This window comes from Nicotiana attenuata, chromosome 11 (assembly GCF_001879085.1).
Source record: "Nicotiana attenuata strain UT chromosome 11, NIATTr2, whole genome shotgun sequence".
Lineage (NCBI taxonomy): Eukaryota > Viridiplantae > Streptophyta > Magnoliopsida > Solanales > Solanaceae > Nicotiana > Nicotiana attenuata.
In genome coordinates, this window is record NC_031999.1 from 56,449,844 (window position 1) to 56,465,675 (window position 15,832).

A 15,832-nucleotide genomic window follows, 5' to 3' on the forward strand; every position below is an offset into this window, starting at 1 on the left:
GAAGAAACCAACAGGTGAACCATTGACTAAAATAGAGCATTTGACAGTACTAATGCAGAATTTGATCCAACTAATCCATCTTTCATCAAAGCCCATCTTCGAAAGTGTTCCCAGCAAAAACTCCCAGTTAAGGTGATCATATGCCTTTTCTATGTCCAGCTTGCACAGGATACCAGGTTCTTTGCTCTTCATTCTAGCATCTACACTCTCATTTGCAATGAGAATAGCATCCATTATTTGCCTACCTTTGATGAAGGCCATCTGTTGATTGTCCACCAACTTTCCCATTACTTTCTTGATTCTTTCTGTTAAGAGTTTTGAGATTATTTTGTAGACACTACCTATCAGACTGATAGGTCTGAAGTCTTTCAGTTCTTTAGCTCCAACTTTCTTAGGAATCAAAGCCACCAAAGTGGCATTAAAGCTTTTTTCAAAGACCCCAGTAATTTGAAAATTCTGGACAGCAGCTATCACATCTTGACTGATCACTTCCCAGCATTGAATGTAGAAAGCCATAGTATACCCATCTGGACCAGGAGCTTTGTCCCCTGCACATGCTTTGACATTCTCCCAGATTTCCTGAGGCTCAAAAGGGCTCAATAACATCTGATTATCCTCTGAGCTTATGGTTTGGCATTCCCTTAGGCTGCATTGTGGTCTCCACTCCTCAGCTTCTGTGTATAATTTTTGGTAGAAAGAAATTATCTCCCTCTTGATATCTTCAGGATTCTCCACAGTTTCCCCATTGACTTGTAGCTTGTCAATGTTGTTATATCTTTTATGGGCATTTGCAGTTCTGTGGAAGAACTTGGTATTTCTGTCACCTTCTTTCAACCATAAGGCCCTGGACCTTTGCCTCCATGCTATCTACTCCTTCCTTGCATTTTCCTCAAATTCTAGCAATAGAGAGGTTTTTTTGTATGTCTCTTCCTCATTCAAGCTCCTCAGTTCTTGTATATCCTCAATTTCAGCAAGTTGGTCCAATATATGCTGTTTCTGTATCTTCAGATTGCCTTGAATTGTCTTGCTCCATTCTTTAAGTTTTCCCTTCAAGGCTTTCAGCTTGAAAGCCAGGATGTAATCAGGTCTGCCAGTACATGAAAAGGACTCCCACCATGTTTTAATTCTGTCCTTGAAACCTTCAGTCAACAGCCACCAATTCTCGAATTTGAAAAAAGATTTCACTGGTTCCCAATTGCCACACTGAATCATCACAGGTGAATGGTCAGAGGTAACCCTGTGAAGAATTGACTGTTTAATGTTCCTAAATCCTTCATCCCATTCCTCAGAGACTAAAAACCTGTCCAGCCTAGCAGCAATGTTGGAATTTGTTCCTTCTTCCATGTGAACTTTCCTCCTAGTAGTTGCAAATCAACCAAGCCCATGTCCTCAATGAAATCTGAAAGGTCTGCCATTGATCTGGTATACCTAACACAGTTCTTCTTCTCTGAGGGATATCTAACAGTGTTAAAATCCCCACACACAACCCAAGGCCCAGTGAATAGACCCCTAGCAATCTCCCACCATACTTCTTTTCTATCAACCCTGTCATTAGGAGCATAAATACTGGTTAAATGCCAAACAAAATCTTGAGCTTTGCCACTGAACTTATATGTGATAGAATATCTACCCACACTACTGACTTCCCCTTCCCATGCCCTACTGTCCCACATAATGAGAATACCCCCTCTAGTACCACTTGCTTCCAACTGAGCATATTTCACCCATCTATTTGCCCATAATTCTCTAACTATCTCCCTGATTTCCCCTTCTACCTTGGTTTCTTGAAAGCAATAGACTTCTGCCTTCCAGCTACTCACCATATTTTTTATCAACTCCCTCTTCCTAGCTCTGTTAAGTCCCCTAACATTCCAAGATACTATTTTAATCACCATTGACTATCGATGACAATACACCCTCCCCTGCTCCTTGTGCCATTGCTTTTGAAGCTGCTTCCAAGATCTAAGTTTTTCAGTTCTTTGCTTCCTTTCTTCTTTGGTGTGACAGCTTCCATCATCAGTGATGTTGACTCCATTAAATTCTTCCTCTTTCCATCAATTTTCATGAATAATTGGAGTGCTTCCTTTTCGCACCCTTTGAATTCCACCCCAAACTCTTTGCTCAACCTAATGATATTTTGGTGCACCCAAATTGATGCCTCAAACTCTGGGTCCTCTTCATTATCTAGAGAATTTAAGGGGAGAACTTCTTCAATTGTCCACTCTCCAAAAGTTTTCTCCTCTTCTGGTTGCATCTGCTCCTTTTGCTGCATGTCAGATGTTGATTGTTCCTTGTTTTTGATTAATACCAAGGCCTTTTTCTTGTTCTCTTCGGTTTGAGCTTCCTCCTCGAATGTATCATCTGCATTGACAATCTCAGTGGCCTTCTCTGCTTCCTTCGACTTTTTTTCCAAAGGGAGGTACTCTGAATTTGCCTGGACCTCTATTAAGAGGGGGTCTTTTAATTCCTCCAACTGGGCTATGAATTTTGGCCTTTTATTACAAAGGTTTATAGAGTGGTCTACCAATCTTGGGCCCAGAGATTTATTTAGGCCCAATACATCAGACATTAAGTCTGGTCCTTTGTCACGTGAGACAGGCACACGTGCCTCATTTTTAAAAACCTCCCCATTGTTCGATGTACCCACGTGACCATAGTACAGAGGAGCCTTTACAATCTCCTTCCCCAGGTGGATACTACTATTGACCATCGGTCCATTACTCACTCTATTACCCTGCAGTCCTTGTCCTTCGTCATCTTCCTCCCTTTGACACCCCGCCGCTGTCGTTGCTGTAACAATCACCGGAATTTCACACCAGATGGGGATTTTGTACAAAAATCCGTCACTTTCCATCTGTATCTCACTCGGAACCCTACTTCCATCACCCTTCACTTTTATTCTCGCCCATCGGAGGTGGTTTTTGAGGTTTGTTTCCTCCTCTGTTTCTAGCCATCCCCCACATTGGTCTCCTATGGTTCTGAGAACTTTATCTGACCATAAATTAACAGGTAAACCCAATAGTCTAACCCATACCCAGTCTCGTTTCACCTTTTCCGGACAGCAACCAGTGGTAGGTTTCCACCAGTCGAGGCTTACTTTGGACTTCTGCCACCGCCATTCTCCCCTGAGCACATGTTCTGCCTCCTTCCTTGAGGGAAATTCGAACAGAAATTGGGAATCATTCATCTCATGAACGTTGATGCTGATGGTGGAATTCCACGTGTTGTTCGCCCATCTTCTGATATCGTTCAAGGTTGGAGCTTCCTTCAAAGAAATCATCACCTTGCCTACTATGCATCTACTCAACACATCCTTCTCTGCTAATTCTGAACCTCCCGGTACCATGATCTTGGAGCTGTTGATTTTTATTGGGGATGATTTTGTGCCTTCAGTGGACCATCTATTGGTTCTGACCGCTTCAGTGTATGAGGACTCCATCTTTGAGATTCTCACTGTCTGGGGCTGCTTCTCTGTCTCTGAAGAATTAATGAGTCTTATGATTTTTTTAGCTATGTCCCCCCACCCAGCATTTAATGAGATTTCCGGTGTAATAATGATAGATCTACTTTCCCCTTGAATAGCAATAAAACTGATGTACCTACCATATTCATTGAATTTAAGGTTACAAAAGTATTCTGTGTAATGTTCTTTCATACTCCATCTTCTCATTGCCCTGCAATGTTCCTTTGACGCCACATTAAATATCTCTGTCACCCATTTCATGACTTTACTGCTGACATTTACTGTTCTCATCAATTTTCTGCTACGTTCTACCCATTCAAACCATGTTCCAGACTTAGAACTAATTTTTGTGATATCAAAAGACTTGAAGCCAGCATTGTAATAAATTCTGTCACTGTCCATACTTAACTGATGAAGTAAACAACCAGAATAATTTGTAAGATTAATCACTACCTTGATTATGTGAAAAGGAGAAGAAGGTTTGGTAGTAATCACAGTGGGTGATTACTGATTTAGAAGAAAGAAAGGTTTGGTAGTAATCACATTGGGTGCTTACTGATTTAGAAGAAAGAAGAGTTAGATTCCAGTGAAAGATTATGCCGGAAAAGGTATTCTGCAGTCCTAGGAAGTAGGAAAGAGAAGATTCTTGGGAAGAGTGCCTGGGAGCATTTTTGAAAGTGCTGTTTACTCCAGAAGACCTCAAGATTACAAAGAAGAGGTTTTAACTAACGTAGCTGGTTCTATAATTGCAAAAAAAAAAAATGGTGATACAGTTGATCACTTGCTAATAAACTGCAATTTTGTGTGGCAGAATTTGGTGTATGTTGATTTTGCTTTAGATGCTGATGTAGTGCTGGAATTTTTGGATCCAACAACTATAAGAGGATTTCCACCCAGCATGTTATTGTACTTGCTCAGTATCCTCTTGATACTGAGATCTGTTAGTAAAACCTACTTTTACCTATCAAGCAGAATAGAGCAAATCTATCACCACACTTGGCAACCTTGAGGGAAAAGTTCCTATAGGATAACCTGTTCAATGTAACTCATTTACAGAACATAATCTGTCAATTGGTTACACCAACTGAAACAGTAATTAATTTTAGGAACCACATGGCACAATAATGACATTGAATAGAAGTATCAACAGTAACTGCTAAAATGAAGTTATGATCTTAAAAAGCATAAATCCAAATGCACTGGCATGGATGCAAAAATCAGACTAACATCTAAACAGATGACCAAAAACTATCTGATAGCAAATTCAAAATGCCATACAACCAGATGACATCATCTTACTATAGCACTCAGTTTCTAATGCAAATAAATCCCATTCAGAATTGACCAGACAAACACATTACACGATGTGCAAAGTTTACCTTTACCCATATGGTCTTTGCGTCGATATTGAGACCACAACTTTGCAACACTCTGGCTGAAATCAACATGTATTCTTCGATCATCAATTAGAGTATTATCCATCTATGAAAAACAGCAAAAGTTAGTCATCTAAATCATAGTTCTCCCACCATGTATGTCGCTACCTTCTAATTAAGTATAAAAAAACACACAACTTCAATGTTCACGTAACAAGTTAATGAAAATAAAAGAACAAAACAAGATAGATGGGAATGCACACCATTTTCAAGTACTCCTGCCTTCAAGATTGATTGTCCACTTCCATTCTTTCTTTTTCTTTTTTTTTTGATGAAAAAGTTGTCTACTTTCTTTTTTGCCACGTTTAAAAAATATTGTCTGCTTCCATTAAAGGAAGTTCTACCTCATATTTCATCACACCAAATGTTACAAGGAATCCACTTTAGCTCACATCTCTTGTATCCATCGTAAACAAAAAACTGACATGGTGTCCTCATATGTTCCTCAACTGAAATGCTTAGGATAAACACTATAAAATTGACTTAGGAAAATAAATGATCAACAGGACATTCCATTTGAGTAGAAAACGCATATTTTTCTATCATCAGGAGGAAGCAAAAAGAGAATATTCAAATTAACAGAAAGTCATTCATTCAGTTTGGACTTTGGAAGGCAGCCACCTCATATGTAACGCTACCGCGAAATATAAGGTTGTGCTTAAACCACTTGCAACTCGATTTCATTAGTACGACACTCCTCTTTCTTCCCTTTTTATCCCTTTTCATCTCCCTGGTCATATCCCAAGGGAAAAGGAAAAATAACATGTTTACAACCTGTAGCTTGTGATGCCATAGAGATCAAAAGGTTCAGGAACAAAAGAGGGCAAAAGAACCCCATACACTATATAAATCACTATATGCCACAGGGTGATATAGCCTCTGAATCAGTCAAATTGTTACCTACGCTGAGTGAGATATACATCTTAGATCTGTTCTGACTTCACAAAGAGAAACCTAAGGTTTTTTTTTTTTTTGAACAGGTAAAGATGTAATTCTATTAAAATCAGAAAGCTGGCACTAAGATGGTGCCAGGGAATTACAATGTTTGAAACCTTCCTGAGCAAAAACAAAAAAGAGAAGGTTCCACCTATTACATATTCCTGTAGTGAGGAATGTAGAGTCGAGCAAGCTACTTCTGTTATTTATATCCTGAATATTAGCCCAAAAACTCAAAAGCCATAAGAGAAATTCTAAGTTTTATGTTATTCGAGAATGGGATCTATAGAAAACAATTCCTTCATACATTAAGCAGACAAGTTGTGAATACAAATATTATGCCACACGCATATCAAGCACTGCTTCTATAAACAACAGCCTTAATGCCCACCAATTAGGATCTTTGAAAATCAATCTTTGCAATCACATTCAACAATGGTATCTCATACACATTATATCATTTGAAAAAGGCCTAGTAGTATGGGTGCTGCATAATCAGTATTGGATTTCCTTACATTTAGCATCAAGATCATACAGTACCAAAAGGAGAAGCGTCCGTTAAGTGAGATACATCCTAACACCAGCATTCAGTTTTCACATTAAATTTGAAGGCTCATAAGTACGAACATCTTAAGTCATTTGAAAAATAGATACTTAATTAAATACATTTTACATTTCAATCAAGCAGAGCTAGTTCTTTTTAGTACCTTATAATATGCTTGTTCACAGGCCTCTTTGTCCTCAAACTCTGCCAAAATAAGAAGTTATACAATCAATACAAAAGGAAACACAAAGAAAAGAAAGCATTCACTTGCACTATGATTAATTGGGGTTAAAAGAAGAAAGGAAGAAAAACAACATAGCTAAACACTATCCAGTTTAGCAGTCACGCAAACAGAGAAAGGGAAACAAAAGTGAAGATATGAAACCCTCTCCGCAAGTTCTGTCCCCTTTCTTGCCTTCTCTTCTCGAATCTCCTCAAAGCTTGTGCAAAAGAGTTATACCCCAACATTCCGCTGTTTTTCTTTCATAATCCAAAGAAGCCCTAACGTTGACATGGGTTATTCCTAGTGAGGGTGAGAAGAGAAGAGTATCACTGGTAAAGGTAACAGCCTGACAGTGTTTTGAATAGCACGAGGCGACAAAAAGCGATGAGGACCCGCTTCACTGAGGCGAGAAGCGTAGCGCTCGCCTTTTTGATGTGAAGCGCCAATTAATACAAAAAATAAAATAGTAAATTTGCATGTATAAATAACTAAAAACTCAATGACAACAGCTTATTAATAAATATATCAATTCAAAAACTCAATAGATAGAAATCAAATATTTTAATATATATAGAGAGATATCTAATATATTACTGTTTATAGAGAGAAATTAATTATAATTAAAGAGAGAAAATAACAGTTATTTGTAACTATAGAGAGAAGTTAATATGCAATTAATTGTTTACTAAACTGGAAAAAAATCAAAAGAGAGAAACAGAAGAAGAAAGAAGAGCAGAAGTGAAAACAGGGGTGAAAGAAAAGAAAGAAAGAATATTTCTGCCGGAAATCAGTTGTTGCCGAAAAGAAGAAGAACAAAGAAGACTTACTACCGGAAAAAGAAAAGAAAAGAAAGAAGAAAGAAGAGAGGCTTACGCTCGAAAACAGAGGCTTACGGCCGGAAAAAGAAAAAGAAAAGAAAGAAGAAAGAAAGAAGAAAGAAGAAGAAAGAAGTACTTGTAAGTCGAAGAAAACCCTTAACTTTTATTTAAGTCTCTTCTTTTTTCTTTTCAATTTTTTAAAAAGCGACGCCTCTGTCGCTACCTCGCCTCGTCGCCTGGTTGGAGCTACTTCGCCTCGCCGGAGCTTTTTAAAAACGCATCGCAACAGTCCAAAAAAAAGCACCTGATCCTCGCTTTGCGTCGCTACTCGCTATTAGCGACGTAGCGAGCGCTATTTACAATAACACAGGTTATAATATGATCAGTGGTGAAGCAAACAAATAAGGTGTGTATCATCGGTGGTGATACACACCTTGTGTTTAGAAACGTCTTGGCTGAGAATGTAAAGCAGGTCAGTCCTTCTTAATGGAAATAAGATCACATTGAGAGGGAAAGGACAGAGAATGGTGATGGCATTCACCACCTTAGATGATGATCAAGGTGTTGTCTGTTAACAATAGATCGTCATTTCCGACAAAATAGCAGGCACCAATAAAATCAATTGGAGATCAAGGTGTTATTTTCAGCTACGAGTAGTATACAGCTAGAGGAGGTTATCAATCAAAGATTTTAGAATCATCCTGATCAGATACTATTGAGGACTTTGCATTGGACAATGTTGATAAAGTAGTATACATATTGGTATTGTTTTCAAAAGTATATATAGGTAGGAATATCGGGCAAACATAACAGGTAATCCAAGGTTCAGATAATTTAGAGAACTTTTCCTAGAATAGTGCAATACTAAAAGATCTTCCTACCGAAAGTGGCTGGTCAACACCAGTTGCTCTCTTAAGAGGTTTTTGACACCCTTGATGAGCAGCAAAGGTACTGATATTGTAGCATGCCTAGACTTGCTGGAAAGCATGGGTAACTCACATCACTTCCTTAGAGTTTAAGATTATGGAAAAAAACACATTACTGGGTGAAGAACCAGCAATAAGGTGCACATATTTTTGTTAAGCTTTAATACCTCACAATTTTTTTATGGAATCTTAAACTTACCAATGAAAGCATAGCAGAGACTATCCCCAGTCTTGAAGTCCCTAATAATTTCAGCACTAAGGAGAACAAGCAATAAGAGATGAGAGAAATTTCAACACATATTGGCACTAAACGAAGAATAAATAGCATGCAAAATATTCAAAATATGATAACAAACTTACGATGTCACAGTTCCAAAGCGTGAGAAGATTGTATACAGGTCTTCATCCTGCATGGAAAAATATTGTCTGATAGTACCAGAAAGAAAGATGGCATACATGTTCAAAAAATTGGATGATCAAGAATTAAAGCTTAGACAATCTCTTTCTTTTTAAAAAAATTAACAACAAGAATAAAGCAGAAACTTACTTCAGTAACTGGATTTAATTTACAAACAAACAGCACATTGTCAGGAGGCTTTATCTCAGCATCAGGAATGTCTCCTACCTGTGACACGAGTTAGCATGATTACAATTTGGAAGGCCTACAATTTTTGAATGATCAAACAGTTCACAAAAGTTCTTACACTTTCAAGTACTACTGCTCGGGAATGTGCTTCTTTTGCATGCAGAACCTCCTCGAGTTCTTGTATACCCAGTTGCTCATCCATTGGCACCCAATCATCTTCTAGTCGCACATCATCTTCAACCTAAGTAGATAGAAAGATGTAAGGGCATGAATAACATAAAAGGGTAATTGCTTGACTAAGTGGACAACTAACATGTTAGGGATATTATTACATATCTTCTTTTATGAAAATTTCATTCCCAAGGAAGATGGGTATAAGGAAGAGCCTTAGGTCCCACCCTGCGATCACATCACGTGTGCAAGCCATGCAGTCTCATTGGAGATCAGGAAGGGAATCACGAAACATGCTATTGTTTTACACCAAGAAAGAAAGACTGCTCTATGCAATACATATTATGCTAAGTAAAAAAAACTTAGATTCTTGTTGGAATTACACAATCATATAAATACACATCGAACAACAGAACTCTACCATTCTTTTCAGATCAAAACCCAGATACAAATCCATTGACTAAATATGGAAGTAGCAAAATTTTATCAGATAGTGCAAAACCTAAATAATCTCTACCATAATCCTCTAGCAAAAAGACCAATCTAAAAACAAGTAATACGGCTCTCATGCTCTATTGTTTAAATTCCCCACAAGAAACAAGCTTTGGTGTAGACAAAATTCTTTGTCTGGAACTGAACAGTGGAAAAATGTGAGTTCTAGTTTATTCTATTTTTTGCAGAATTCATTGACATCCCATACTCAAGATACCCTGATTATCTTGACAAACTAACTTTAAATGGACATCGTTATATCAAGCTAAGGAACTGGTTCACAAATCAAAAGAAAAGAGAAAACGAAAACAGACAACAAAGCTTTTGCAGAGTCTCTAGGTGCATAACCTAGAGTTCAAAACTTCAAAATTTGTTCATCTACTCTTTAAGATCTGCAGCATCAAAGGAATGAACTTCAGATAATGCTGTTGCATATCTCTGCCAGCATAATCTTATTACGCAAAGAAGGATAAACTACACTTCAAATTCTATGGTTTTATACTTGATGATGCATAAAAACTCATGGAGATGAACAAGTGGACTGGTAATATACTTGATGATGCATAAAAACTCATGGGGTGAATAAGTGGACTGTTAATTTCTACATTCTTTACCTCATCTTTTGGCTTCCCTTCAGGTGAGGCATCTGGAATCAAGTCGCTTAGCTGGGCAGGATCGTCGAAAGGATCGTCCAATATGTAAGTGTGTTTGATTCTGAAGAGTGGACATTATCAATTAGAAGAGATCTACTAAATGGAGAAAAGAGGAGCATACAATACATCAACAACGAACCGGATATTTTTAAATGGCCTGCCCTTCTCATCCACATAAGCTTCATTTATCCTATTCAATGTGTCCAGCCCTTCTGCAATCTCTCCAAAAACCTAACAGAACAAATTCCATTGATCAAAATGTCAAAGACTTGGAGACATAACAACTTTAAGAGAACACCCAGGAATTATCTAATCATCGGACGCTTCTTCCTCGCATTTATTCACAAAGAAGTCAGCATAAATAACAATGATAGAACACGAATGCTATAGAATATAAATCTCAAATTAGGCAAAACTTGGCAGAAAAACCCAAGGCATTCAAGAAAAAATATATAAAGATATTTCCTTTCTTTTAGATAACCAAGAAATCCCCCTAAGCCAGTGGCGCACGATTCAAATTCGGTGGATAATGAGCCGGCCCCCAATATAAAGATATTTCCTTGACTTGTCATCAGTGATGCCACCGTACAAGATATACTATAGCACTCAGAAATTATGCATCATATTCAGACCATAAAGAACATATCAAATAAAAGGTTGTTAATACTAGCTATAAGTTCTAGAAAACTACAAACAGCATAGTACCAATATCACTATAAATGAGTGAATTTAATTTCAGAATATCTACAGAAAATCACAGCTTTTGCTCATCTGGAAACTGCTTCGCCTAAATTTGACCCAACATAGTGAACAATTCCACAAGAAGATGGCAGAGAAAAATTTAAGTGATCTTGGTAGGAGCAAGCAGGAAAAGTTTGAAATTAAGATATGATAACTTGGCCTCTACCTGAAGTACTTTAGGCTAAAAAATTAAAAATCACAAAATATAGGCCAGTAAGTATCACAAGTTATCTTGCAAAGTAGCATTTTTCATGTTATCACTACTAATGAGTTTCACAAAAATATTCTAGAATAGGATTCTCCATATAGAATCTCGAGTAACATAAAAAAACAGAACCTCTCATAAAAAGAATCTTTATTTGGCTCTAATTTTCATATCACCTGGAAAGGATATCATTACTAAACTGGATCCTTAAAATTTTTCATCGGAAGGAGTATATTGGTATTTTGTGCTATTGCGATCATAATACATCCTGCCTACTTGGATGCAGGTNAAGTCTGTACCTAATAATTTGGCCTCACCCGGCTCGAACCAATCCACTGGGGACCGACATTGCCTACCATATAGAGCCTCATACGGTGCCATCTGAATGCTGGACTGATAAATGTTATTGTAGGCAAATTCCGCAAGTGGCAAGAACTGATCCCAAGAACCTCCAAACTCCATCACACACGCACGGAGCATATACTCAAGAATTTGGATAGTGCGCTCAGACTGTCCATCCGTCTGAGGGTGAAATGCTATGCTCAACTCCACCCAAGTACCCAACTCATGTTGTACGGCTCTCTAAAAACGTGATGTAAACTGCGTACCCCGATCAGAGATGATAGATACCGGCACGCCACGAAGTTTGACAATCTCCCAGATATAAACTCGAGTCAGTTGCTCTGATGAATAGGTAGTCATCACAGGAAGGAAGTGAGCTGACTTGGTCAGCCTATCCACAATCACCCAAATTGCATCAAACTTCCGCTGAGTCCTTGGGAGTCCAACAACAAAATCCATAGTGATCCGCTCCCATTTCCACCGAAATCTCTAACATCTGAAGCAATCCACCCAGTCGCTGATTCTTACATCTCTGAAATCTCTAAATCTCCAATATATATATATACACACACACACAGACACACACACACACACACACACACACACACACACACACACCCCAAAAAAAAATTAGATGATTCAAGCCATTACTTGGAAGATAAGCCGCTGAGTAGGGGAATAGATGGATACCCAACTGGAAAGGATCCTCCGCCTCCAACCACGAAGTTGGGGCTCGAATCACCAGTGGGTGAAAGTGGGAAAGGCCACTGCCCTTAGGTGGGTGGGAAAAAAACCATTGAAAAAAGTGAATTTAGCACATTTATAACTATTGACTTACTTGTATACTGAATCACCCCCCGACCCTGTTCCAGTGGGATCTCCAGTCTGCGCAGTGAAATCCTTCTGAACCGTGTGAAACAGGCAGCCATTGTAATACTTAATCCTACATTATTAAAGGGCAAGTTTATTAGTTTAATGCTCCTTAAACGTATATGTAGCCGTTATACATACTGTTTTCATCGCGAATGCACTCAGATACTACTGTGTTATTAAACGTCGTATGAAAGTAGTTGTGGCAAAATGGTTAAAAGAAAACAGTTATCCATCCATATTATCCAATTAAAGATTGGGTTGGATAATAAACTTTTTAAAAACGGGTCAAATATGGATAAGAACCATATTATCAACTTAGAGAATGGATAACTAATGGGTTTAATTTTACATTTATAAAAACTCAAATTGGGGGTTCCTCAATTTGGGAGACTAGGAATTCTCCCAACAACAAACCCAGTATTTTCCCACAAGTGGGGTCTGGGGAGGGTAAGATGTACGCAGCCTTACCCTACCCCTGGAAGGGCAGAGAGGATGTTTCTGTTTGACCCTCGGCTAGAAGACGACTGGAAAAAAAAAGGTAATTGCAACATGTAGGAATAACAGCAAGACAAAATAAGATCGAATCCAAGAATGCAGTCAAACTCTAGGTAGTAATAGCCATCTATGAATAAAAGATATCATATTAACACTAATGCTAGCGAACTGAGTAAGACAAAAAGAAACGCTCGACTACCTACGAACCTTCTACCCTAATCTTTGACCTCCACACCCTCCTGTCTAGGACATGTCCCCAATCAGCTCCAGCTGCGGTATGTCCCGCCTAATAACCTCTCCCCAAGACTTCTTAGGCCTACCTCTACCCCTCCTACTGTCCACCAAGGCTAACCGCTCGCACCTTCTAATTGGGGCTTCTATACTTCTCCTCTTAACATGTCAGAACTATCTCAACCTCGCCTCCCGCATCTTATCCTCCACAGGGATCACTCCCACCTTTTCCCGAATAACTGCATTCCTAATCTTATTCAACCGGGTATACCCACACATCCACCTCAATATCTCCATCTCAGCTACTTTTAGCTTCTGGGTTTGAAAGTTCTTGACCGACTAACACTCTGCTCCATATAACATAGTCGGTCTAACTACAACCTTGTATAACTAACCTTTAAGTCTCAACAGCACATTCTTATCACACAAGACCCCGGAAGCGAGCCTCCACTTCATCCATCATACTCCGATACGATGCGTGACATCTTCATCAATCTCCGCGTTACCTTGTATTATAAATCCAAGATACTTGAAACTACTTCTCTTGGGGATGACTTGCGTATAAAGCCTCACCTCCATATCCCCAGGAAGTACCGTTGCTAAACTTGCACTCCATGTATTCCGTCTTGAAACCCTTAGACTAAGGGTGTGCATTCGATTTATCGATTCGGTTTTGACCCTTATCGATAATTACTTATCGATTATCGATTTGTACATATGCTTATCGTTATCGTTTCAATAAGGTTTCGATTTTTCCGATTTCGATTTATCGATTTTTGGGGCTTATCGATTCGATTATCGATTACACCAATAAGAAAATTTGCGGGATTCCACGGAAAATATATCGCTATGAACACGCCTAACTAATATGGATAAAAAGAAGCTAAAATAAGACGAACACCGTTTATAACATAAAAATTGTGTCAAAAGCACATGCAACGAAACTAAAGTAAGGGATCAAATGTATGCCACCAACACTCCAACAGTATAAAAAAAAACATCATCACAGCTAATTCTATTTTCCATTAATTTGAACTTCATTCCCTTGAGCTTTAAATATGATCATTCCTTAAATGTGGTAGAGGAAATAATAGGGTTAGGGACTTAGGGTAAAGGAAAGGGTATTATAGAATAAGGGTTAAAAAAAAATTGTATATCTTGTCGGTTTATCGATAAACCGATAACCGAAGAGGACAAAATCGAAATCGAAATCGATAACTCGATAAGAAAAATTTCGAAATCGAAATCGATAAATCGATAAACCGATAACAAATAATCGATTCGATTTATCGATAAACCGATTCGAATGCACACCCCTACCTTAGACTTTAGGGTCTGCCTCCAAACCTCCAGCCTCTCGTTAACACCACCCTGCGTCTCATCAATTAAAACTATGTTATCCGTAAATAACATACACCATGGCACCTCACCTTGAATGTGTCTCGTCAATGCGTCCATCGCCAAGGAAAATAGGAATGGACTAAGAGCTGATCCCTGGTGCAACCCCATCATAACCGGAAAGTGTCCCGAGTCTCCTCCGCTGCCCTAACCCGAGTCTTAGCTTCATCATACAGGTCCTTAATCACCTTAATGTAGACTACTGGGACCCCTTTATCCTCCAAGCATCGCCAGAGCACCTCTGTCGGGAGTTTGTCATATGCTTTCTCTAGGTCAATGAACATCATGTGCAAGTCCTTATTCATCTCCATATACCACTCCACTAATCTCCTCACAATGTGGATGGCTTCCATAGTCGAACGCCCCGGCATGAAACCGAACTGGTTCTCAGAAATGGACACACTGGTCCTCACCCTCACTTCAACCACCATCTCCCAAACTTTCATAGTATGGCTTAGCAGCTTAATCCCCCTATAATTATTGCAACTTTGGATATCGCCCTTGTTTTTATACAGAGGAATCATCGTACTCCACCTCCATTCATCGGGCATCTTCTTCGTCCTAAAAATGACGTTGAACAATCTAGTGAGCCACTCCAAACCTGCCCTACCCGCATTCTTCCAAAATTTCACAGGTATTTCATCTAGCCCGATAGCTCTACCTCTGTGCATCTTACGCACAGCCCCCTCGACCTCCTCTACTCTTACGCGCCAACAATACCCGAAATCCCGGCGCATCTCGGAGTGCTCCAAGTCGCCCAACACAATGTCCCTATCACCCTCTTTGTTCAGGAGTTTATGAAAATATGTCTGCCATCTTATCTAATATGAGCCTCTTCCATCAAAACTCTACCTTCCTCATCTGTGATAAACTTAACTTGATCCAGATCACGGGCCTTCCTCTTTCTCACCTTGGCTAGCTTGTATAGTTTCTTGTCCCCGCCTTTGGCCCCAAGCTCTTCATACAAACGCCCAAACGCCGCAATCTTAGCCGCAGTAACCGCTAACTTTGCCTCCTTCTTAGCCCTCCTATACACCTCCCTGTTCATCCTCTTCGCCTCCTCGTCCATGCTCTCTGTAAGCATCAAGTACGCCGCTTGTTTGGCTTCCACTTTCTCTTGTACCTCCTCACTCCACCACCAGTCACCTTTGTGGCCGCCAGAGAAACCCTTCGAGACCTCAAACACTTCTCTCGCAGCTACTCTAATACACTCTGCTGTCGTGGTCCACATACAGCTCACGTCCCCACTGCTCCTCCAGGCTCCCATAGCCAACAATCCCCCCCCCCCCCCCCCCCCCC

At 39.3% G+C, this 15,832-nt stretch overlaps 1 protein-coding gene across 1 annotated transcript in view; it reads right to left on the reverse strand.

Moving 5' to 3' along the window:
- Nucleotides 1-15,832, reverse strand: part of LOC109234924 (peptidyl-prolyl cis-trans isomerase CYP59-like) — a 20,262-nt gene that overhangs the window by 3,166 nt on the left and 1,264 nt on the right. Inside the window, exons 2-10 of the mRNA XM_019400964.1 lie at nt 12,383-12,479; nt 10,388-10,479; nt 10,210-10,309; nt 9,051-9,173; nt 8,894-8,971; nt 8,707-8,753; nt 8,546-8,601; nt 6,543-6,583; nt 4,843-4,945 (exon numbers count right to left, since the gene is read on the reverse strand). Of these exons, the coding sequence (XP_019256509.1) occupies nt 4,843-4,945; nt 6,543-6,583; nt 8,546-8,601; nt 8,707-8,753; nt 8,894-8,971; nt 9,051-9,173; nt 10,210-10,309; nt 10,388-10,479; nt 12,383-12,479 (737 nt within the window). The remainder of the gene's footprint in view (nt 1-4,842; nt 4,946-6,542; nt 6,584-8,545; nt 8,602-8,706; nt 8,754-8,893; nt 8,972-9,050; nt 9,174-10,209; nt 10,310-10,387; nt 10,480-12,382; nt 12,480-15,832) is intronic.